Genomic DNA, 25,403 nt, shown 5'->3' with positions numbered 1-25,403 from the left:
GCATGGTGTGGAACAGTCACTGTGCTTTAGAGAATTTATATTTTCTATCCTTACACAATTTATGTTTTCTATCCTTTCCACAGGATAAAACCTGAAATTAAGTGTAGGATTCAGGTCCATGTTATGACAGAGATTTTGATCTTGATCACTCACATATAGGTGCTGAAATCTGTCTGGGATGCTCTGCAGCATCTGATATATTTCCTCATATATGGCATATCTGAGAGAGAACTTGCAGGAGACCCTTACCCATCAGGACTGGCAGCTAGAGCTCAAGCAGGACATACAAAGTCATCTTAAAAGTTACTGGGAAGAGATTCAGTTGTCTAAACAGAAGTCTGTGGAACCATTCCAAACAAATGCATCCTGCGCTTCATGCTGGTTTTAGATAATTAACCAACACCCTAGTCATCTTCATGTTTAATGCCTTATGTGAATTCAATATCCTTTGTTTACTGACCAGCAGTTAGTCTTCTGCTTGTATCCTATCCCTTTAGAACCCTCCATCTGAATTCAAGTAATGACACTTAAAAACAAGTTACAGCTTTTAAACACATCTGAGAATTGCCAGTACAACAGTCAGCAGAGTACCCTGTATACCAAACAATTTAACACAGCTGTCTCCAATACCTATTATTTACATACTGGATTCACTAGCCTGTCAGAAGTTGCTTTAAAGAAACCAACTAATTATGTGAAACTGTAAATGCACTAACTTGAAATAAGGCTTTGGAAGATCTTGTCTACTCAGTTAAAAATGCCATGTAATATGACTGATTAATCTAATTGAACTATAGAATTTGAATTCATATTTAGATTTGAACTCCAAATTTCCTCATGATCTGGTGAGCCATCTCATGTGTTTTTAGTTTACTTCATCCATTATTAGTCTGCATCGTTTCAGTGAACTATCAGGTGAAATGTGGTTGCTTGTGTCTCCTCAGTCAAGTGACAATATCACACTGAGTCTCAGGGCGTTCATCTGCAAAATGTATATTAATAATACCATTAAGGTATTAGCTGGTAAATGGATTCATTAATGGCAGTAAAGCTCCTGTAAAATTAGAAAAAAAAAGTTTCAAATTTGAAATACATTCTAACAAGCTTTAGAGCACCTTGCTGCAGAGAGAGGCTGAAAATGATATAATAGATAAAATGATATAATGGATAAAATGATATAATGGATAAAATAAAGCTTGAAACCTTCAATTAAGCAAAAAAAGTACTCATGTGCAGGTAAAGTACTGTGAGATCTTCAAGATCCACATAAATTCAGAGTGAAATATTTGAAGTAAGACAGATGTACTCCACTGCTTGCAATTCCCCTGCATTCCAGAGCAGTAAGGTGAAGTAAGAGGAAAGTTCAGCAGTCACTGCCCAAGGGTCCAGACACAGGACTTAGGAACACCAACCTACCTGGAGGTGAATCTGGTGAGGGATGTGGAGGGCAACAAGAAACATTTCTGCAAGTGTAGCAGCAGCAGCAGAAAGTCTAGGAAAATTACGGTCTAACTGCTGAATGGGGGAAGGGGACCTGGTGACAAATGACATGGAAAAGGCCGTACTCAATGCCTCCATTGCCGTAGTCTTTAATGGTAAGACTGGCTTTCAGGAATTGCAGACCCTTGAGACCAGAGGGGAAGTCTGAAGCAAGGAGACTTACCCTCAGTGGAGGAGAAATTTAAGGAATATTTAAACAGACAGACTCTGACAGGGTGCACCTAAAAGTGCTGAAGGAGCTGATTGATGTCCTTGTGAGGCCACTCTTGATTATCTTTAAAAGGTTGTGGTGATCGTTGGAGGTTCCTGAGAACTGGAAGAAAGCAAATGTCACTCCTGTCTTCAAGAAGGAAGATCCAGGGAACTACAAACTGGCCAGCCTCAAGTCAGTCCATGTGTACATGATGGAGTAGGTCCTGCAAACAGTTTCCTTGACCAGCCTTCTAGGATGAGATGACTAACTTGGTAGATGAGGGGAGAGCCATGAATGCAATTCATCTTGACTTTAGTAAGACTTTCAGCACTTTCTCCCCTAACATTCTTAAATGCAAACTGCTGAAGAATGGGCTAGGCAAGTGGATGGTTGGGTGGACTGAAAACTGATTGAACTACTGGGCTTAAAGGGCTGTGATGAGAAATTCTGGGCTTTAAAGTGTTGTAATCAGTGGTACAAAGTCCATCTGGAGGATGATCTAGTCTGGCTGTCCCACCTTGCCACCTGTAAAATGCATGGTTGTAGAGTATCAGTGCTGTTATGAGACAACTTGAACTCAGCTGTCTACAGACCTCCAGTGCTCTTGTGGCATGTGACACCAGTGCCTATCCCAGAATAATGCTTCAGTCCTATGACACTGCTGCAAAAGTACGTAGGTTGTGAGAAGGTAGTCCAGGAAGAGTCTGAAAGTCCAGGTCCTACATATTGGCAGATAGGTTTGTGTGGGGTCTGTAATAAGACAACACGGTTTTCTTTCTGTGTGCTGTTTGTAATGGCCTTGAGTGTAGGCTCCAAGCCTGCACTAGCAACGAAGTGTATGAAGAGAGGCTTTCAGCCTGTATCCCTCTTCTGGGTCTGTGTAGAGGGAGAAAGCATGAAAAGATGCGCTAAAGCCTAAATTTATGGTGAGGTGTTAGCTTAAAGTACCTTCCCAGTGCCTGTATCCATTCCTTAAGATGTGAAATTCTCTGAAGTCTGGCTGACTTACTTCTCCAGATCAGTCCTTTGCTTGCTTGAACTCCAGTGGCATATAAATAATCCCATTAGTATTTATTGCTTCTACAGCCTATAAGCTCTCTGAGTTTTGTCATTAATTCTTCTAGGTGCAATATGCCAAGCAAGAAAGAAACAGACTTCACAAGGGATTTGCCTAAATTGAGGGATTCAAAACAGCACAAAATAAGAAACTGTCAGGTTTCTATCTTCTGTTATAACTCCAAGGAATTCTAGGTCTAGGACACTCTTATCCTTGTTCCCTCCAAGAATGATCTGGTTGATGCTTGCCTGAGGGAGACATTGCATACGGGAGAGGATGCCCTGTGTTGCCAACTCTGAATCTGTTCCTTGTAGCACTGCAATAGTGAACAAGCACCCTCCCTCATTTAGTGCTACCAGTCTCTGGAGAACAGAACACCTTTGCTTTACTAGCTGCCCAAGAACCACTTTCAAAACTATATAACTTTTTTCTTAAAAAAAGAAAAAAAAAATCCTATTTGGGGTAATACATTACCCAAAGTACCCTGGGTTTTTCTTAAATGTGTACTACATTCTAGTGGCTTCTGACTCTGCTTTGGCCTGAAAATGCTTCTTAAGCTTCCTTTAGTGCAATCAGACTACAAAGATTTTTCACACAGCTGCCCAGAAGCAGAAACAACTCCTACAAACAAGCTCTATGCTTAGGCATGTCTTACCTAAAATGGATCCTGACTTGGAGTAAAGTGATTATTAACCTGTTGTATGGACTCAGGATTGTGCCTTCTCCCTGTTCATTCACTTGACTTGTTATGTGAAAACTTTATCTCGTGGCTTAACTCACAACTGTCTGTGTTTCAGCAATGTCCTATGAAGACATCTTTAGATTGCGTTTCTTAGATGGATGAGCCTGAGTAAAGTTTTGCACCTAGTTTACTGTAAATAATGTATATTACCTCCACCTGGCACACAGACAAGTGCAAATTCACTACACAAGTCTACACTGGACAATATAATTGCAGCTTGATAGCAGTGACAGGTGAAAGGCACACAGGATTGTGTGACCCTAAACATGATTTTTGGGATGACTGTGCTACCTTGTCCATACCATCTTCAGTTTGGGCTCATTTATTCATTTTGGCCATAGTTTCACTCATCTGCTGTTGGAGGGAGAGGATCATTTGGGGTTAGCAGACCCTAATGATTCCTTCAATAAATGGTTTCTTTGGCATGTCCAAAGATCTTTACTGAGGTTCAGTATTTGGAAGGAACCAGGCTATGTAGTTCAGATTAGATTTCCAGCTCTTAACTTAGTGTACTAACAAGCAATTTTCGTCAGGTTGTATGAGTGTACCATTGCTGTGAGATGTTTAAAAGCATACATGGTAAATTCTCTTCTGTGTGGGCTGGGAGGCAAAGAGAGTTAGATCAGGAAGACTTTGTCCTTGACATTGCTACAATTGTGTTTTGTAGCATTGGAAAAGCAAATGATAATATGCTCGAAACAAAACAGCATCTGGAGGAGTAAGAAAAAAACACTTGGAAAATAAATTTGAAAACCACATTTTTTGTAAGGTAATTGCAAATAGGTATTCCAGGAGGCCAGGGAGGAGCAGAAGAAAAAAACCAGATGGGTAGGCCAGGAAGACATGCCACTTGTCACATCATTTGACATGAATGACACACAGCATACTGTCTTTATATACTTTGTAAGGAAAGGACAAAAATCTTGTCTGACAGTTTACCTCAGATAGGAAGAAATCCATGTCCTGTTTATCAACAAAAACTGAATAGGGTTCGAATCAAGCAAATGTGATTTTAGTTTTGACCTGAGTGGCCAGGTGATTTCTTGAAAAGAGACCCATAAGCTGAAGCAGAGGTTCCTGGGAAAGCAAGCGAATCACCTGAGGAAACTGGTTCTTCTTTGACAAGGTGATGTCCATGTGGGGTGACCTTCGAAGTGGGTGTATGCCTATGCTTTATGGATGGGAGTTCCTGACACAAGACTGCAAATTCCACATTTGGGTCTGTAAGGATGACACTTTTCACCAGAATACAAAAACGTTGACTGCAGATGTCTGTTTTGTTTAGCAGTTTTTTTGGCTGTTAAACTGCTACCATGTTCAGCTACACTGTCTTCAGAATGGTGGCACTGAAATGTCTCCCCAGGCATTAGAAACAGACCTGTGACATTCAGTTTATGCAACAATTTTGATTCCTGTATGCAACATCAGTAGATCATCACTCACTTAGAGTGTCTCCATGGACAGGTTTTTGGCAACTACCGGAAGCAGCCAGGTAATTCCTGTAGCGACTGACTCTACACCCTTAATGGTCTATAGCTCTCCATTACCAAAGTGCCTAAGTATGTTCATTTGCCTTTGATTTTCATAGACTATATAGAATTAGGTTTACATTTTATCACTTTCATATGTCTCTTGCTGCACTGAAGCATCATGAAGCTAACACTTTCTGAATTCTTGTTTCATTTTACCTATATATATTGTCTGTTGGTCTGCCAACACATCTGAGGGTAATCCAATAGTTTTCTTCACAGGAAACACTAGGTGTTTTTTTCACAGGAACATGTGCACTTACATACACAGACATGTGCGTAGCCATGGAAGAAAATAAAGTTCTTGCAGTGCAGCATCTTGTTGCCATTGTGGTCCTGAAGGAGGGAGGATCTCTGCCTCTTCTCAAAGATCCTCTCTACTGCATTCTGAAACTGCCATCTGAGGGAAAGCTCCTCTAGCAAAACCTTCCGTAACAAAACAAAAAAGGTCATAAAATCCAAAACCTTGGGCCTTGTGACTGTTATTCAGCTGTAGTGAACTAGGGACCTCACTATTACTGGTTTTGCTGTTGCAGGATTCCCAGCAGGAGAACTGCAGAAGCCTTTCTTTTGGGGAACGGAGTATCCTAGGTAAGTACTGCAGTACAGAATCTCATACACCTGGAAATGAGGAATAGCAGGGAAAGGTGCTGGAAATACATATAAATGAAGAATAGGACATGGAGAAGGCGGCTACACTGCTGAAGATGACCAACAGGTAGTGCACAGGAATACTGTGTTGTCCTTCTGTAGGGAAAGCTTGTCTCTTGGGTTGTATGTTCTTCCCCACTGTGTCCTGCTTTCACTGCTGAAAAAAACACTTTGAAGACTGCTGCTTTGTGCAACTACTTTTCTTACCCTTGGGAGCTGTATGTGTTGCGGTTGTCTTAAACTGGTGACTGATTTCTCACAGGATTTGCTAATTAAGTGCACCTGAGTGGAAGTGTTTCAATGCTACAGCATGCAGATGCAGCAGTGTGCACATGGCAGGTATTAAAAGGAATTGTAAATCAGGTAGCTAACACTTCCTGAACAGAAGTGAATACCCTGAGAAGCCATTTATTATCAGTTTATTGTTCACTCTCTGCTAATATTTAAGATTAACAGTGGGCCTTCATCTGTGCCTGTTGAGGTGCGTGAGAATATCTCCATGTGCGTAAGTGATTGCCTGAGCAGGCCTATGTGCTTCTGTAGTTGGGGAAGAGTAATTATAGGTCACATATATTTAATTTTGAAAAATCGCTGCTTTTGTGCAGTTCAATAACTTTCTATTTTAGGGCAGGATAAGATCGTGAAAAGTTTCTGATGGAAGTTTCTGAAAGTTCTTTTGTAGTTATGTAAATCTAGTTACTGGTGAAACATATCTGTAATAAATCTTTATTAAAAAGAAGCAAAGTTTTCAAACATTTTAGGTTTGCCATCTTCCAATCTAGACATGTCCTTGTAAACAGAAAATTTGGCAATATATGTAGAGAGACACATTCAATTTAGGAACAAATGAATCTGCATTCAGAGAGAATTCTTATGAGCCAGGTGACTTTCTAAGTGGTAATTGGAGATAGAAGAAAGTCCTTTCTTGTTAAGGTGAAGGAACTTTCTGCTGTGGTTATTGCAGACCTGCTTCCAGCTTTCCTTTCTGAAGAGATTTCTTTGTACCCTGACCTTCTGCCGTAGCAATAGAATTGTGGTTCTTTCAAAGAATTATACTTTGCTCGTTTCTCTTCTTTAAAGGTTACCTTAGCTTAAATTGGTTTTGCTTCAGTACATATCAAAATGAAATTTAGTAAACAAATGTAGCTGGTTTATGTCAGACAATAGATTGCTTTTGTCCTTGAAATATTCTGGATCTGTTTTCTGTCTGCTTAAAAGAAGCAGTACATGGCAGCTGAACAGGAAAATCATCAAAAAGTCATCAGCATTTGCTAGAAAACCGATTTAGCAAATTTTTAACATTTAGAGGCATTTTAGTGTCCAGTTCCAGCATAACCACTATAAAACAGTTGCATGTATTTGCATAAAGGGAAGCTAAGTTACCACATTACATCTCAGTACATGAAATAAAATACCATTCAAATGCCATTATTCATAGTTATGAGTCTTCAGTTGCCAGATATATTGAAATGGAGACTTCAAACTTCTTGAGTTGGTAGCTTCCCTACAGTGCTTTGAGTTCCCCTTTAATATAGTTAGTACCTCTTGGGCTGTGTCTAATCCCCTGCATCTCTGTCCAGCTGTGCCCCAGAAGTGAAGAGCATGAACAGATCTGGGAGCATTTCTGGCAAAAATGTTGTTGAGCTGGGCAAAATGCTTAAGGGGGTTCACAGAAACAAAGGCCAACATTCATGCCAAACTTCATCCCATCTTTTGGAGCTGGGAAATGCCCTAGGAGTGCCCAGGCACCAGCCTGTTCTTTGTCCCTGCCACTTGTGGTAACCGAGAAGCTTAGAGGGAAAAAAAGATGTATTTAGTAATAGGGCTTATTGGTTCTTCTTGACCTCCTTACATGTTTTGTGTCATTATTTTTATACTTCTCCAGCTGCAAAAAAAAATCCTGTATAACTTCTTTACTTCAGATATGGAAAACAAGTCTAATATAGTACATTTAGTATGGGTAATTATCAGTGTGCTACACAAGATTACAAATTTGTCACACAAAAGGGTGATATTTCCATTTCTGAAATGTATAATTTTAACTAGCATTTTTAGTGAAGGTTTGTAATAGTACTTGTGGGAAAAAAAACAGTAGGGAAGATTTTATCACATGCAAATTACCTTTCAGGAAAGAAAAAAAACAAAGTGAAGAATTGTCATGGGAGCAGGGGGAATTAAACGATATAAATACTTTTTGGGCATGACTGAGATGAGCAATTAGTGTGCTATGGATCATTATGTCCAGTAATAACATGTTAACTGCAAAACTCTCTGCCTTTCTCCTGTATCAATAGAATGTGTTAGAAATAATATAAGCCACTTTGAAGTATAGCGTCTCAATAACTGAAATAATTAAAATCACAAAGTACAACTTAACAAATGAAAGATGCATTCAGTAGATCACTTCCCCTGCAATATCCACTGCATTTGATATAAAAAAGCCCTGAACCTTTCCTTCTTTCATCCCTATTTCTCCCAGATGCATGTTTATTTGGATAGAACCAGGAAAACATAATTGTCAGTAGGAATACAAAATATTTCTTTCTATTCTGTTTCTCCAGTGCATTAGATCTGACTGTAGATCGTGTCCTGTTCCTGGGCAGGTGCATGGAAATTGTATAACCTCTCTTTTTAAAACTGAAGGGAAATCTCTTTAATGCAAGTCAGTCATTTGCAAGTCTGTTTCTTGCATGCCAGCAAAGAATGACTGGAGATGGCATTACAGAAGCCCATTGCAGCCTTTCATCTATCCTTTTTTCATGACAATGCTAAGAGAATCATTTCACCTATAACTTTGTCTCATTCTCAGTTAGACTATACACAGTGCAGGCAGCTGAAGGAGATGTTTTGGACCTCATATGATGCTAGTAAGGGATTTGGTTAGAAGAGTGAATCATCACAATGCTTTTTAAAGTTCTTTTATGAAAGGTTGCTTTTAAACAAGTAAGAGGTGAACATTCAGGCTTTCAAAAACTTTAAGTCAAAATTGTGCAGGTATGATTTTTACATCCATTCTCCCCCAGCTTAAGTAAATAATGATCTTTCCTGAAGTCTTCTGTTCTTTCACATTCATGCCTGTGGACACTTTCTGAGGAAACTGCTTTGTTGTGTTACAGGTCATTAAGCTATGGTGCCATAGGGGTAATTGTTGGCCACGAGTTTACTCATGGATTTGATAGCAATGGTGAGTGTCTGTATGTTGATAAGGTGAGGGCTTTTTTTACAGAGCAGACAGATTAGAAAGCTGACTGGTATATGCTGTAGCATTTTTTTAATTTGGGGGATTTTAGCAATGCAGAATTGTGTGGAAAAATTATACATTTGTTTTTATGAATTTATCTACATATAATGTTGCTTGTCTGAACAAGAGTTTCTTTGGTAAGGAATGCCGCAAGTTTGACATTTTCTGTTTATTTTGAATGGAAACTAAATCAGCAACAGCTTCAGAAAGCCCTGGCTGGGGGAGTGAGAAGGGCAGAGGGATAAGTTCTCATTGATAAAAATGATTTCCAAGAAAACTTTTCATTTCGGTTTTGACTTTTTTCAAAAGACAATTACTTCTACATGTTAAAACACAGCACTGGAACAAAAGTGGAACAGAAAATGTATTGCAAAATATTTAAAAAAGAAAGAGAGAGAGCGAAAAACAGAAGAAATGGTGTGGAAATGTCAAACCAACTGTCCTGAAAAACTGGGTGGAGTGGAGCATTACCACCATCTAACTTCAGTATCTCAGTAAAATGTTTTTTAAAATTGGGCTTCTAAAAGAGGGAGGGGGGTGAAGAGAGAGAGAAACACAAACCTCCTTCTCCAGGGAGCAATTCTGAGTGTCTGACTGACATCCTGCTCTGACTCACTGTCTAGAGAAACCTCTTTCCACTGAAAATACAGGGAGTTTAAGGAAAAGCAAGCTTCTAGCTCACTGCCTAACAAAAGTTAGGTTGCTTAATGTTGCATTACTTTGAGTACCTTTTAAAAAATAAAGGAAAATCTTGTATCCTGTTGGCAGTGCTCTGCAACATTTTGTGTCAGCAAACACTCCAGAATGGAATGGTTCTTCACCATCTCCCAACTCATTTGTAGGAGACTGTCTTATCTCTATCATGTCTCCAGCCAGTCAGACAGGAACATAAGATTTGATTCCCTTGGGAGACCACTACCTCTTGCCCAGGATCTTACCTTCCAAATATAGAAATAAATAAGTCTCTAGGTAATTTTTCATCTTGAAGAGGATGACACACAAGAAAAAAATAAAGAAAAAGATGAAAGAAAACATTTTTGGTACTTGGTATCATGTCCCCTGGTTGCTTCTTACTTGTCTTTCCTGCAGTCATAATGAAGAATCAAATCACAGAGCAAGGCTGCATCCACATAGGCAGATAAACCTGCTCCCAAAAAGTGTCCTAACATGTCTTGTGTCTGACTGGCTGGAGGCATGATGGAGATTAGGTACTCTCCTACAAATGAGATGGAGCAGGGACCTGAGGCAGAATCTTCTATGAGCCATTGCTGTCGCTGTCAGCTTGAGGTATGGGATGTATGTATTCTCCTTGTTTCCATGAATAACATTCAATGTTCTGGTTTTACTCCAAAGTAAAAAATGGAAACTTCAGAAGTTTCCAGGAAATGGATTTTTTTCCTGGTCAAGTGTATAATTAATTAATAATAAATTAGTTACCATCAGATTTGCAGAATCAAAGACATATGTTCTGAGGATGAAAAATACTTGCAATTGTACTTAGAAGAAAGCACATATGTCTCTTACACTATGGAATAGTAAAATGTATTTTAGAACTCATAAGACATGACTATTTTTTTCTGAAAATGGAAATTATGACAATAAACGGAATGCCAGCTTTTCACAACTGACATGAATGGGGTCAAGATTTTGCTCACTGATCTTATCCATTTTGTACAACATTTGCATGAGTTCATTCTCATTTCCATGCAGGTGATAACAAAACTGGGAAAATATGGGGTTTTCTCCTAAAAAAATGTTTGTTTTCTTTCTTTTTTAAGGTCGGAAATATGACAAAAATGGAAATTTAGACCCTTGGTGGACTACTGACTCTGAAGAAAAATTTAAAGAGAAAACAAAATGCATGATTAATCAATACAGCAATTACTACTGGAAAAGAGCTGGCTTACATGTATGTGAAACACCAGTGACTGAAAACAGTGGTGCATTAGGAGTTCCAGGGGTTTTTTTAAGTTTTCTTTTGATAAATCCCATCATGTTGGGATATTAGGCTACCAGCTTCATTTCTTACAAAAAAACCACAACATTTTCTGAAGTGAATAATTGTGATTAAAATTGTCTGTCAGGTTTGATCAGTCCAGTCAAATGCCACTACCCACACCCTGGTGACAGGGTTAAACCACTTCTCCCCATCACATTGTTTTGGAATCAGAGGAAGAGGATGAAGCCACTCAGCAGGGCTGGTCTAATTACTGCAAGCAGCGTGTTAAATGTCTTCTGAAGATGAGGTCCGTAATGAAAACTGAGCAGTCACTCGTTTTAAAAAGAAGACTCTAATAGCATGTTTTATAGATTCCTTTAGCAATTCCGCCTGCCATTTATTACAACTATAAAATGGATGCATAAACCCTACTTCATTTCAGTTTCAACTCTTGCTATTTCTTCCATGTGTGCACGCAGACCCAATTTTATCTCAAATGAAGGGAGTATGATAGCAGTAGCTCATAGAAAAGGATTGAGAAAAAAGTGCAAGTGAGTGATTTCTCTTTCATTGTCTATCAGTTATGGGCTTCCCTGAAAATGTGCACATTATATAAGTGTCCAAAATGAAGGAAATATAGGGCAAATACCATATCTTCAGAAATCAGTAGCTAAAATTCCAGTAATGCTGGCTGGGACGTGAATTTAATCTTAATTTTCAGGATAAAACACATACCTTACCTCCTACTCAATTCTACCACCTCTACTTAAATTTTAGAATAAAAAATACAATTACATTCTTGCTTTTTAAGAATAAAGAGGTCACACTGAATGCTTAGGAATAATTTTAACACTTTCCCCAGGCTGTTTGTGTTAGTCTCAGAGATAACAAAGCCATATTGTAGTCCAGTCTGAAGTCCAACAACTCATGAAGTACTTCATGTAAGGTAATTTACAAATAAAAATTCTCAGGCTCATTCCTGAATATCTCTAGGACATAAAATGTCAATACAAAAATGCCACATAAAGAAGGTCATTAAAACCTTCCCCAAGGATGTGACTGAGCCCTTCCCATGCTCCTGCCATTGGCTTGGCCACCTGCTTTACCTTCTGTGGTGTCTCTTGACATGGGTAGATCTGAATTTCCCCTCCAGTGTAGCTACTGCCTTTGAAGTCCGTGAACGGATTTACTAGACAGATCCTGTTACCCACAGCCTTATCCACATGGCTTTTCCCTCCTATTTCTGTGGGATAGCCTAAAGCACTTTTTAGATGATAGAAGGAGAATATTCGCATTTTCTGCCATATTTTATAGCTTATGTATGAAGAGCTATGCATGCAAAGACCTTTTTTTTTTTTTTTTTTGCCTGTCATTTACATCAATATTCTGCAGATTTTTTATGTCTGTATGAATATTTTTCATGGATCGAGAAACCTATTTGCTCTTCTTCTTTCTCATCCAGTTTACAATAAAAATGTCTCCAGAAAAGAAGTGTAATGAAAGAAAAAGTGGATATAGGAATGGCTTCAGAGTGCAGCAATCACATAAGTCATCTGATCAAATAAAAGGCTTATCACAGTCCCCTGAGCCCTGTCACAAACTGTCTGCGTAGAGTAGTCTCAGCTACCTGACCCAGAGCTGCCCAAGATCAGCGGAAAGACTTCTGCCACTTATTAAAATGACCTATGATCCAAGTGCCACTGCTAGGTTACTCTCATTTATGCTCTAAATCAGACCTCTTCACAAGCCCACTGCAAGTAAAATGTATGAGTAGGCAGGCCAGAAAAAAGGCAGCTGGTTTGTATGCATGCTCCCTGGTGTCCCAGCACCTTTTCTGCTAAAAGCCTGTCTCCCATCTCCCTCTCCAGCCCTCTGAGGAAAGGGATGCTCTTTCCTCTGCTGCTCCTATTTCCCCTTTATTACACCCTTGAGTGTAACTTTGGACTCCAGGCATCAAGGAAGATGCCTGGAGTCCAGTCTGGGTACTCATCTGCACTGAGTGGTGGGGCTGTGCACACATACCTGAGTCTCCCCTAGGTCCTTTTACCTCTTTTCCCCTATTTTGCCTTCTTTTACCATCCTGAAACTAAGGTGAGTCCTGATGCCAGCACCCCTGTACTCATCCCTGTGGCATGGGAGAGCCCATTGTCAGAAGATCTGCAGGCCAGCATTGACCTTCAGAGCTCTGATCAAAACTGTGCTCCATTACCTTGCTTGTTCGAGGCATAGTAGAGAGTAAAACTGCTTAATACAAATACAGTTTGGTAACACTAAGACCTTAGTAGGCTGAGTGATCAGAGATAATTCTCCCCTTGCAGAAATGAGGATTTCTTCACAATGATACTGCACTTGGTAATACCAGGAGACTGGCTTTTTTGCAAAGTTTAGATAGCGCTGCTTCTCACAATATATTCTCGTTGCTCTTGCTCTTGTAATCAATACCGGGGAAAAGCAGTGTGAATCTCCTTTGCAGATATTTTTAGAGCACTGAATATACTATCAATTTCAATTCTGTCTCTGACAGTTATTTTTAATTGCACTGGTTTATATTATGACTTAAAGGTTATTGCAGCATCCCAGTAGTATATTAAGCAGAGAAACAAATATAACCTTTTAGATAAAAGTCTAAGAAGGTGCTACTGGATCTCACATGTAACCAGATAAAAAAGTCTTCAGGGGAAAATTATTGATGCTCAGATCAAAGATCAGGGACTGGATTCTTGGGTGCATTTTATCTACTACATTTTGTGCTACAGAGATCTAGGACCAGAACCAGGATAACTCATCATGGAAAATTGTTTACTGACAGTTTTCACATTGAAACCCAGTTTTCTTAACCAGAGGTATGATGGTTGAAATTGGCTGAGGTTGTTCTCATCTTGTTTTATTTTTTCCCCTGTTTCTTGAAGTTGATCAAGAAGGCAGTTCAGGAACAGGTCAAATGACTGATGTTCTTTCATTCTGCCAGGTGAAAGGCAAGCGGACTTTGGCAGAAAACATTGCAGATAATGGAGGTTTGCGAGAGGCTTTCAGGGTAAGTAAATGAAAAATATCTGAAACATAGTATTATTTAAAAAAAAAAAAAAGAAAAAAGAAAAGGCTGTGGTTAGGCTTCATGTTGCTGCAAGGCACTTTGTATCTCTTTCTTATCAGGCATACAGGAGATGGATTACAGAAAAGAGGGGAGGAGAAGAGGAGCCTTTACTGCCAGGGCTCAAGTTCACACACAACCAGCTTTTCTTTCTGAGTTATGCCCATGTGAGTAGTACAAATGTGTTTCAAGTCCCCATCTATTAACCAGTACAACGTACAGTGCAGAGATGAGACTGCTTTGTTTCAACAGTCCACACCAGCCAAACCCAGACTTTTCAGGGTATAAGCAGACTTCTCCCAGGACCATTATTTCTTTTCTCTTTTTCTCTTTGTCCTCATCTATTCATGGTGCCAGAACTGCTGAAGTTATTCCTGGTTTTGCACAGTGTTGTCAGCAGCTTTCTTTCCTCTTCCTGCTTCCCTCCACTACAGGAGTCTTCTTGCACATAATGACTCCTTAGCCTCTTCCATTTTAGCTTCCCAGATTTCTGGCGCTTGCAATACACAGCAATTTCTGACTGTTTCCACCACAGACTCCTATTGCAAATGTACCAGCATTCATTACTGAGCATGTTGTTCGAGGAAACTAAGCAGCAGTGAAGAAAAACTTAGTTTATTTTTTGCCATCTTTCTTTGCTGTACACTAAATATGCTGTAGCAAAACTTTGATAGGGGATGTGAGTTTTTTAGAAAAACATGTAGAATAAGGGAGAGAATCAGAAATTATTTGGTTAAGAGAGTTGGGACAAAGTCACTGTATATGAAAGATAAAAACTGGGCTATAAAAGTTTGCCCAGCAGTTGAAGGAATGAATCATCTAAAACTGAAGAAACAGCATATCCAGTGCAATCAATGCAACCAACACTGGCTGAAAATAATTTCTCTGCTGAGAGTCAGTGTAGCAGTATACGGGCCTGTGACCATTTCAGTTTGACAATATTGACCAATGACAAGACTCAGCTTTGGTTGTTTATGCTGAGTTGAGTTTCACACTGTGTCAATTTTTCCCCAAGAAAACTTTGAAGCCATAGGGAATATCTGAGGATCTTACAGGACCACTGCAGAAATCTTATGTCCAGTGTCTCCTCCTCTGAGGGGAGGTACATTCACAGTGAGAGCAGTGTATCCCAGGTACCTTGAGCTCAGCCTGCTTTCACAGAGCTCAAGACACTCAACAGACCCATCCAAACTGCCGGGGCTTTCTTCAGCCAGACAAAATTGCACTGAAGTCCACATATCCTATAGGCAGTCTGACTTAAAGGATTTTGTTGATAGGAAACATTCAGCACAGGGCTGTGTAAGTAAGGTAGGGGCTGCTTAAAGGGGATTTTTCATGCAATGAGTACAACAAAAGAGGGACTATTTAGCTATGCAAATATTCTCTCTACCCTGTTTTGTGGTCAGTTACAATTGGGTCAGGTTATCGTATCAGGAATAATGAATTGGGGACCACTGATGGAAACTTGAAAAATGTATAATTTTAAAATAAACTGACATTCCATCATGGAGCAAATACATCAGGTAATACAGCTGCAATTCTAGAGATAATAAGCATCATTACGGGTACTTTTTACACACATTACATAGCTTTGAGACCAAGAAATATGCTTGGTAACTATTAAGGCATGAGGTGCTGCAGCACAAGCTGAAAAGCAAGCTAACATTATAGACAACTTCAAAAAAAAGAACTAGTAAAGTGGTTATGATTAGATGATGGGAATGCGTGGGTGGAGAGTAACGATGGGTGGAGGCTGTATCCACTAATTTGAAAACCAAGGGAATATACCAAGGGAATATACCTTTTCAAAAAGGGATTTGAAAACCAAGGGAATATACCAACAGAAAACTGCAAGTTAGCAAAGGTGAAACAGAACAGGAGTTTGTGTCTTGCCATTTTGTGCATATAGTAAGTAACAGGCATCTTAACAGTGACATTACATTCTGCTTTACTTACAAAGAGATCCCAGATAACATGCCTGTTTCTGCTTTTTGTCTTTTATCAGGTAAGATGCAACTCCTTTAGACCAGAATCTGCGAGAGAACAAATATATGTTGGAGCTCACAGCCCTCCTCAATTCAGGTAGTGCAAATAGTGTATTTACTCAGCACACATATGGAATCAATCACTGCAGCATACAAGTGCAGAAATTTAGCATGTTAAGAGGCGTTTAAGAGTGAACACAAAATTGGACTATGCTCTTGCTTTAGACTGAAATTGAAATGTGGTGGGGTTTTTTTTCAGCTGATCTTTTGCTATTACAAATACTCTTCTGTAAAAATGAAAGGCTTGCATTTATCTCCAAAAGCAGTTGACCCAGAACACATTCTGATACCTGTGATGTCCTGTAATCATGGCCTGGGTATCTAAAATGTCTCATCTATCACTTTTTTTTTTTTCCCCTATGCAATTCTAGTTTAGAAAACAGTGAATATTAGGAGAGTCCTTGATTTAATTTGCCTGAGTTCATTAAAATCTTTAACGTGAATATCTTGAATTATATTGATAATGCAAAGCAAAACATGCCCTGTAAGTTCAGTTCAAGATTAAACTCTTCAGCTGAACTTCAAGAGACACTTTGCTTGAAGCAGCTGGGGGAGTCCAGCCATAACAGGGTGTCTGTGTCTTTGCTCAAAAGGCCTCCCCCAGGCTCCCCTGTCCACAGGCACCCATGAGCCCCAAGAAGGAGAGGCTGGAAGAGGGGGAAGGTTTAAGGACTACATTTGAACAAGGAAGCCAGAGATTTTTTCTCTGCTTCTCCACAGAGGTTTTGTGACCAAGAGTGGTTGTTTCTGTTGAGATTCATGTTAAGAATTGTGTTTGTCCTCAGTCAAGTGCTACATTACCTCAGTATTTGGGGAAGGATGTTGACTCCACAAGGTGATTCACTGGATTAGTTGCCTTCTGGAGATTCCTACCACTTTCTGTTGACTAAAGAGGGAGCTGGGATCCCATCTTATCCGCGGCTAAGTTTAGGTGATATGAGCCCACTTTGCCTCACTTGTCTCTTGGTAAAGTAAAAATAGCAACACTGTCTTCACAGGGGATCTCTGAGGTTGCTTCCAGGTACTCTGACATATTCAGCCATGCCAAAGCTGAAGATACAAACACAGCATGCATAGCACACCCTGCCTACTTATAACCAGAATAGGTTAAGAAATAATGGAACTGGAAATGGGATGACATAAATTTAGTATAAGCTAGCATTGCAGGTGTGTATGCTTGGTCTTGGTAGACCTCTGTACTCTGCATTGAAACCTGTACTCCCATACCTTTGCAATACCTGTTATGCCAGCTAGCCATGGTAAAAGTAGTGCAGTATGCAAATCTGCATGCCTTTTAACCATTGAAAATAGATCATGACAGTGAGGACAGGAGTATCAAACTGATCTTCGCCCTACAGTGTGATATTCTTTTATAATTCCTTAACCTTGTTAAGATTTTGGTAAAATAACCATCTCTTGTCTTTTAAAGTCTTCAGATTTATTTACCTATATGTATATTTATATATTCAGAATCATTACGTAGCTACATTCCCATGAGGTGATGCAAATCGCAAAATATACAGGAAAGCCTGGGGATAGAGGATAAGTCATGAAGGAATAGGGCTAAGAAAGAAAATTCCAGAGAAGATGAGATGAATTTGGGGCCTGAAAAATACAGACAACACTTTTTCATAGTTTTTATGTGAGATACCCAAAACACGCTTCTGTTTCAGATCTGAAGAGAAACTGTGGTGCTTATCTTTTCCTGCAAATCCTATTGACTGGGCTAACAAATTATATTATCTATTTCCCCCAGCTTTGCTTCATTTATGTCCCAAGACCATTATAACAGCAGTACAGCTAGTTTCAACATTGACAGCTCTTGCTATCCAAAAAGCCCAAACAGCCCTTTTAAAAGTAATTACAAAAAGTAACTATAAAAGATGGTAGAAATGAGCAACACATATCCTGAGCATAGGTGTGTGCATCTAAGCTTGTCACCCCAGTTTCTTTTCACAGTCAAAAAAAGAATAGGCATTTTTAAAGTGTTTGTGTCTAGATATATATATATATAAACCCCATCCTTCTGTAAGTAATACATTTAGATTACTTAGAATCTGCAAGTGCATCTTTCTATTGACTGCCAGTGGAGCCCAGGGTGACCCGTTCAGGGGAAGACATCTCTACTGTAGTTCAATGGGTTGAAATCCAGACAGCCCACTCTGATTCCACAGTTAAGGTGTGATGATATCAAGCCATGGGTAGAAAAGTCACATGCATAGACACATAAAGGTATTTCACTGGCTAGATTCCAGTTTTATTTATTTTTAATTGAGAGATTTCCAGATCTTAATTGTCAGTGCTATTTTTGAATGCTGGTTTCCGAGTGAAATCCCTCACATGGCAGGCAGAACTCCCACCACCTTCAGCAGCAGTTCTGCATGACCAGCTGTTACTGTTCCAGTCCCTGAATACGTATCTGCAACGTTTTTACAGTAAAGCTGTATATCTTATTTGAAAGCTAACCTAATTTTGTAATTCTCCCTACAAAACTGACCTTTATACATTTTTGCACCAGCTGACTGCAAATTTTCTTACTCACAGAAAGTCTAATCAATGTAATAAGAATGTTTTCTACCATGCTGAGCTATGCTGAGAAGCTGATTGTCTGCAGTGGAGAAAAATGACTTCCCACTGCATAACAAAGAGGGTGAAAAGGCATACAATTAATATCTCAGTAGATACTTTTCTGCTTTTAACTCAGGATGCTGTTTACTTTAATACCATTGCAAATTTCAGGTTAGTAAATTCCAAGATGCTTAAAAGCATAGAAAAAATCTGCAAACACCACAACCCCAATCTAGCAATGGTAAAATAATAATTTCTAACAGCATGAAATAATACAGACATGGAAGCAAGAGCCAAGGATGGCTGCAAACAAAGAGCAAGCTCTTCCCCTATGCCCGAAAGTGCCAGTCGGCGATGCAGACACATTGCTTAGCTCGTGTGAGGCAGGGATGTGCTATTCTGTCAGTATCACACCACCTGTGATGGAAGCAAGAGAGAGCTTGGGAACTGGTCAGGGCAGAAGCCTCAGAAAACATATTTCCAAAATATCAGAGGAGTTGAGATGCTCACAGGTATAAGGCTGAGCTGGCCAAGAAGAGAGTCTGTGCTTGTCCCCCAGGGCTTCAGGCTGGAAAGTCCCAGGGAGCCAGCATTTGTGGGGGGTGGGAAGGGGTGGGGGTGGGGGTGGGGGGGGGGGCAGAGGGTGCTGTTGCAAGTATTTGGCTGGTATGAGCAAAATCAAACCACTTCCAGCACAACCACAGTGTGTGCTTACCTCTGCCTGCCTGCTGGCCTGCAGCTGTTTGGCAGGTGCTGGGAGGATTCCACTGTGCAAGGCTACGGCTGATCTTCCACCTTTGCTGCCAAGGGTCAGATTAGAGAATCATTCTAAATCACATGGTATCCACAAAATGCAATCGTTTTCTGTTGAGTTTCTAGCAAAGTTAAATGCTTCTTAAAGCACCAAATGAAACAAGATTGTCTTCACATTAACTTTAACTGGAAGTGCTTCTCCTGAGCTTTTTGGTTTTATTTGTGGAAAAATGACATGGAAAGCCTGAAAATTCAACCTGAGATGAACACACTGAAACACTTACGGGTCTGTAGTGTTTAACAGAAGACAATGTGCATGTCAGCCACTTTTCTCTTTGCAGAGTTATCGGTGCCATGAGCAACTTTGAAGAGTTCCGTAAAGCTTTCAATTGCCCAGCAAATACAACGATGAACCGAGGGGCAGAATCCTGCCGACTGTGGTAGACATCCCTTCCAGGTCTTCTGTCAAGAGGGATCTGCAAGGTGAAATGCTGCACCTGAGCTCAAGCCCAGGGGATAGAGTTTCAGAATAAAGTTCTGCAATCTAGAGAGCTGTTACTTCAAATGCATCTTCCTTATCCATGCTGATGACCTACATGGATCTAATAACTCTCTATTCAGAGCCTAGAAACACTTAAAATAGAAGAGGATAGGTATTCTTTAATAATAATAATAATAATTAAAAAAAGGAACTCCTTTTAATCATAAAACTACTAATTCTCATCTGCAGTTGCATTGCTGTTGATGGACAGCTGCCATTATCAATCCTAGTTCCTGATTTATAGTTGAGTAAGAGGTAAAAGCTAAAATCCGGTTTTAATCTATTGCTCTGCAGGGGTGCTATGCAGAATTCTCCCACACAAAATTTATCCTTTCTGGATGAAGAAATTCATGAGACCTGCTACAAAACCAGGCCTGATCTGCTTTGTGATACAGCATTTCATAACTTAAACTATCACTGCCCAGCATGCTATAAATGATGTTGCATGATGTAAAGACATAAGACTTTATAAAAATTCGGTTTAATATGTCAAATTAGTGCCTTAAATTTTGGAACAGTTTCAAGCTGAGAAAGCACCTCATGGTTTCCATCTGCTACGACTGAACAGAAAGGATACTTGTCAGATCGTGGCCTCTTCTAATTTTAGAACAGCTTATGATAAAAATCAATGTATGGTGAAAGCAGAGGCTTGCAGAGGGAATTCCCAGCACCATGAAACTCAGAAATATTACAGTACTTATTCCTGTTCACAGTGTGGGCAGTTTATTTTCCCAAGAGTTGATCTTTGCCTTTTGCTTCATCTACATTTATTTTAAAGCCTCAAATACTATACCATTTTTAATTTAGAGATTTCTTAGTGTCTGGGATTAACAGAGGAATGTAAGTAGTGTGCATGTTGGTCCTCATGTTCTGGACAGGGCAGAGTGATTTGTGATTTTAAGGAAAGAAGAATATGGGACTGAAAGACAGAGTTCCGGTACCATTTGACTTGTCTGGATAAAAAGAGTAATGCAGGAGTAGAGTACGTTTAAATACAGTATACATGCAGGACAGCTGAGTTTTTTAATTTTATTTCTGACAATATTCATAAACCGCCACATTTTATTGCAGCAGAAAAACTTTAACACATAACTATTACTGGGGGCAGGGGGAACAAAACAACCCTTTCTTCCCCAACAGAAAGATATGTATTTAACTGGTATTTATTTATACCTTGTGCATTCATTTGTTTCAAGTGGAGAGTTTCTTTACACTGATTTAATTACTGCAAATCTATATATGTCTCTGTGTGTATAATACTTTCATATATATACACACACACACAAATATATAAATTCTTCTATTTGCTTAAATTTTATTTTACCAGTATAGAAATGTAAGTAAGATAAACTTTTTTTACAAGGATTGGTGAAATATTGTCCAACAGTCAAGGTGGAGGAAGGTTCAACTGAAGCCAAGTTTTTGCAAATGGGGTTAGTATCTTATGTTTCTTTGTAAAGAAGGGGAACATCATGGAAACATAATTTATGGAAGGAGACAGGCCCTCAAGCTACCTTCCAGAGGGAAGGAAGCAGACCCTCGTGAATTCAAGGCACTGTTCCACTTCTTAGAAAGAAAATACTATTTTTTGGGACCAGGACATTCTTTCGTCAAATTTTCCCTGAAAAAGTAAAAGTTTTCTTAAGAGGAAAAGCATTTTTGCTTCCTTCAAGCCAGGTCTATTCCTGAGTTCTGTGGATTACAGTTTGTCATTTGAATTGCAACTACTACATTTTTTTCATGGAGATACTTTTCACATAAACTGTGATGGCAGTATTTTCATAGACACTTTCCTCAAACAAATAGGTGTGGGTCTTGAGGAAAGTGATACCGTTTGCCTACTAAGGGGAAAGTTCCCTAGTACATTGAGTACTGAGCTGAATTAATTCCTGTGCTCATACGACCACTGACATGATGATGTTGGCTGTTTTGGATCAACAGCACAAAGTTCAGGGCCTGTTAAAGGTAGTACCAGTATGGTCGTTGTCCTCAGAAAAGTCAGGTCATCAACTCAAACACTTATCTAAACTAAACTTTATAAATTACTGGACAATGCAAAGCTGGTTTCTCAAGAGTCAGCTTTAAGTTTTCTAATTTTATCTCTGAGATCAGAGATGCATTTGCAAGGGCTCGTCTCTCATGGCTGTTTTCCAGTGGGACAGATTCTGTCATTCTGTGGTTTATGGGGTTGTTTCTTTGTACTGGATAGCAATTTCTTCTAAAATGCCTGATGTTTGCTGCCTTAAATGTCACTCTTACTGCTCCTTGCTAGGCTCAGGTCTTTCAAGTTTAATACCAGGGATTTTTGAACTGTGGTGTGCATATTCCAAACAGCAGAGGAACTGCTGCAAATCTGTTTCGTCTTTGCTAGGACATATCCTGCAGCAGTCAGGGGGCCAGGTCCTGGTCTGGGAGGATAGTAGGAAGCTGGAGGGCTTGGGGGCAGTGCACTAGGAGGGAGGAAGAGACTGTATGACCAGATTTTTTACCTTGATTTTAGCAGTTGAGAGGGGACCTATACACTGCCAGCAAAGCCAGAAGCCCTTGCTGCTGACTGGCACATTCATCGATAGTATCACAGTTTGGGGAATCCTTGCTGCTGACTCAGGTTTTCAGTGTAGGGCTTAGGGCTTGCATATGCCCATGTGAGGATCCCAGCCTGCCTCACTTGCCCACTTTTTACGTCAAACCAAACAGTTGGTAATGCAATTTACAGTTCACTTTGGAGCCAGCTATTTAGGTACCAGTTGGAAACCAAAGCAGAAGGTAATTAAATTCATTATTAAATCTTGGTCACCAAAGATAGCCATAAGCTAATGATGGTTTGTGAGGGCTTTCCCCATTGCCTGTGTTTTGCCAGACTCCCTGGCCTTGCTTTGTTTCCACATTGTGCTATCTGGGACTGTGCTAGCAATGCCTTGCTGTGTTGCTATCAAGCTCACTTATTACATCTATGCAAACAGATTCTTCATCATATATATTCTTCTCTCAGAGCTTTCAGATTGCTTTTTTCATTTTGTTGTTTTTTTTTTTTTAATTGCCAGTAATATTGTGAAACGTTTCTTCTTGTTGGCTCAGTAATCTTCTCTTCCAGTGATCTAGAGTGGAAGGATCACGTATGAAGGAAACATTTTTAGCTGTGTAAATTTGAAGAGATATTTTTCTACTGTGTAGACATAAAGAAACAACCTCTACTCCTGTCCCATGTCCCCTTCTTTGGGTTCTGAAAATATGCAAACTTTCTATCCTATTCCTATTCCTATTCCTATTCCTATTCCTATTCCTATTCCTATTCCTATTCCTATTCCTATTCCTATTCCTATTCCTATTCCTATTCCTATTCCTATTCCTATCCCTGTTCCTGTTCCTATTCCTGTGACTGTTCCTATTCTTGTTCCTGTTCCTTTTCCTATTCCTATTCCTGTTCCTACTCCTATTCCTTTTCCTATTCCTATTTCTGTTCCTGTTCCTATTTCTATTCCATTCTGTTCTGTTCTATTCCTTCTTTTTCTGGACTAACCCTGCAAACACTAAAACACCACCTTATACACTGTGAGTATTTCTGCTGATTGCATTGTGAAAGAGTTAGCTTTACACACGAGTAGCTCTCTGAAAAGGCAGCTGTGCTATTCACTTCTGTAAACTGCTTAGGTACATAAACAATACCCAAGCTGGGTCTGGATGCTGAAGGACCAAAAAACCCAGCTGCATTATAAAGCTCTGCTTGTGCCTGTGCAGGGAGACTTCAGCGCTCTTTAGGTAGGAATGTTACCATGACACTAAATGTTTGGATTATTTATAAAAAAATCAGGTGGGTTTATGTATAACTTTTCATTGAGTATTATTCAGCTAATTACAGGCTTAGAAGTGTATCTCACAGCAATGTTTTATTTTTTATATCTATCTATCTATCTGTCTCCAAAGAAACATTAAAAGCCTGACAACTCAAGAGGCAGAACTATAGTGAGTTAAAAGGTCTTTTATGTTTATGTCTTTTTAATCTGGATTTTTATTTTGCAAGTCAGTCTATTGTACTTTTTAATTTTTCTTCCTGCATCATATGTGAATGACACTTTTAAAGACAATTGTGTTAGCCAATAAAAGCCAAAGTGATAAAGAATTTTCCTATGCTTGCAATATGGCAAAAGCTGCTTGGCCTGTCACTGCCCAACTGTACTATGTTACTTCTGTAATATATAGTTTTTATCCAATGTAATAAAGAGCATAATGACATGGCCCCACTTTCTCAAGGCTACTTTCATTGCTAGACAGGCTAAGAAGGACCTCCTCTCTCAGCCAGAGTTTATCAAGCTTCACTTGCCCCCACTAACCTGCTGGAGGCAATTAAAATGAAGATAGGATGAGCTGCTGTGGATGAGACTGTATGCTGGAGAAATTGCAGGAGGGCAGGCAGCAGATCTGTCCCAGCCAGAAGCTGCTGGAGCACATCAGGGGTGAGATAAGATCCACCTGCCCATCAGCCTTGCTCTTCTCCTCTTGCCCCAGTCCGTTCCTGTCTCCGCCCAGCCTTCGTAGCCTCACCTGCTTTTCAATTCCTTCCAAGCATTTTTCAGAAGTATTTTTAACAGGATAACCCTAGCCCCACGCCCAGGTTTGAACTGCAACTCAGTGACATCTTTTCCCAGCCAGCACCAAGGAGCAGTTTTGCTGCCTTCCCAGCTGTGCTGTGACTGCAGGTAGCTTAGCTTGCTGCTGTTCCTCACCACGTACTGCACAAGCCTGGCCAAGCATTTGTTCAAGGGCTGCTCGAGCACAGGGACCATGCCAAAGCCTTATACATTAGCAGCTTGGCAATTCTGGGCAAAGTGCCCTATTTCTTGGGCTCTGACCAGTTTCCCGGCACTGCTTGGGTGTCCATAAGCAGTGGTGCTGGCCCAGCTCAGGGCAGCACAAAGCCCATGAGCAGCAAGGAGCAACTGTACCTGGTGGGGATGATGGCTGAAGCTGGCCTTGCTGCACCTTTTGAATGATGCTCTGCAGCAACACAGCCTCTCCAAGCCCATAGCTTTGTGCACGCAACTCTCCACACGGCTTTTGGGTTTGGGGTGGCAGGGAGAGCTTGTCTCTGAAAGCCTGCACCAGTTCTGTCACCTACTTTACAGTACAGCCTTACCAACAGTTCTATGGGTAAAAGCAAATGTTTGTGTGGAGGAAGATGAATGAACAAAGCAAAGGTTGGGGCTGGAGCATGAAACCAGCCTCAGCACAAGGGAAATACTTTGCTTAACTCTCGTGGGGTTTGCTGAGCTTGCCCACATATTGGAAAGCTACTTTAACAATGGCTATAGATCGCCCTGAGGAATTCAGAGTTTATCTGCTACAGCAAGAGCCTGCTTCGCTAATCAGGCGATTTAATCCCATTTAAAATGTAATATATATTAAAAAAAGAAAAGAAATTAAAGATTCCCAAGGGATTCTCCAACACAGCATTATGTTTTATTAAATATAACATCAAAGTTGGACGTTACTGAGAATCAAGATAATGTGTTACACTAATTTGTGATCAAAGAAAGAGATATAATGATATAATTT

General features: G+C 39.8%; 1 protein-coding gene across 1 annotated transcript in view; it reads left to right on the top strand.

Annotated features, from left to right (window-relative positions):
* The window catches only part of PHEX (phosphate regulating endopeptidase homolog X-linked), a 119,378-nt gene extending 95,292 nt beyond the window's left edge, over positions 1-24,086 (top strand). The window contains exons 16-22 of the mRNA XM_040582528.1: positions 5,558-5,612; positions 8,789-8,856; positions 10,692-10,822; positions 13,821-13,886; positions 14,006-14,110; positions 15,949-16,025; positions 19,651-24,086. Of these exons, the coding sequence (XP_040438462.1) occupies positions 5,558-5,612; positions 8,789-8,856; positions 10,692-10,822; positions 13,821-13,886; positions 14,006-14,110; positions 15,949-16,025; positions 19,651-19,753 (605 nt within the window). The 3' untranslated portion in view covers positions 19,754-24,086. The remainder of the gene's footprint in view (positions 1-5,557; positions 5,613-8,788; positions 8,857-10,691; positions 10,823-13,820; positions 13,887-14,005; positions 14,111-15,948; positions 16,026-19,650) is intronic.
* Positions 24,087-25,403: the final 1,317 nt, after the last annotated feature.

Source organism: Falco naumanni, chromosome 2 (assembly GCF_017639655.2).
Source record: "Falco naumanni isolate bFalNau1 chromosome 2, bFalNau1.pat, whole genome shotgun sequence".
Lineage (NCBI taxonomy): Eukaryota > Metazoa > Chordata > Aves > Falconiformes > Falconidae > Falco > Falco naumanni.
This window is presented reverse-complemented; position numbering and strand designations above follow the sequence as displayed.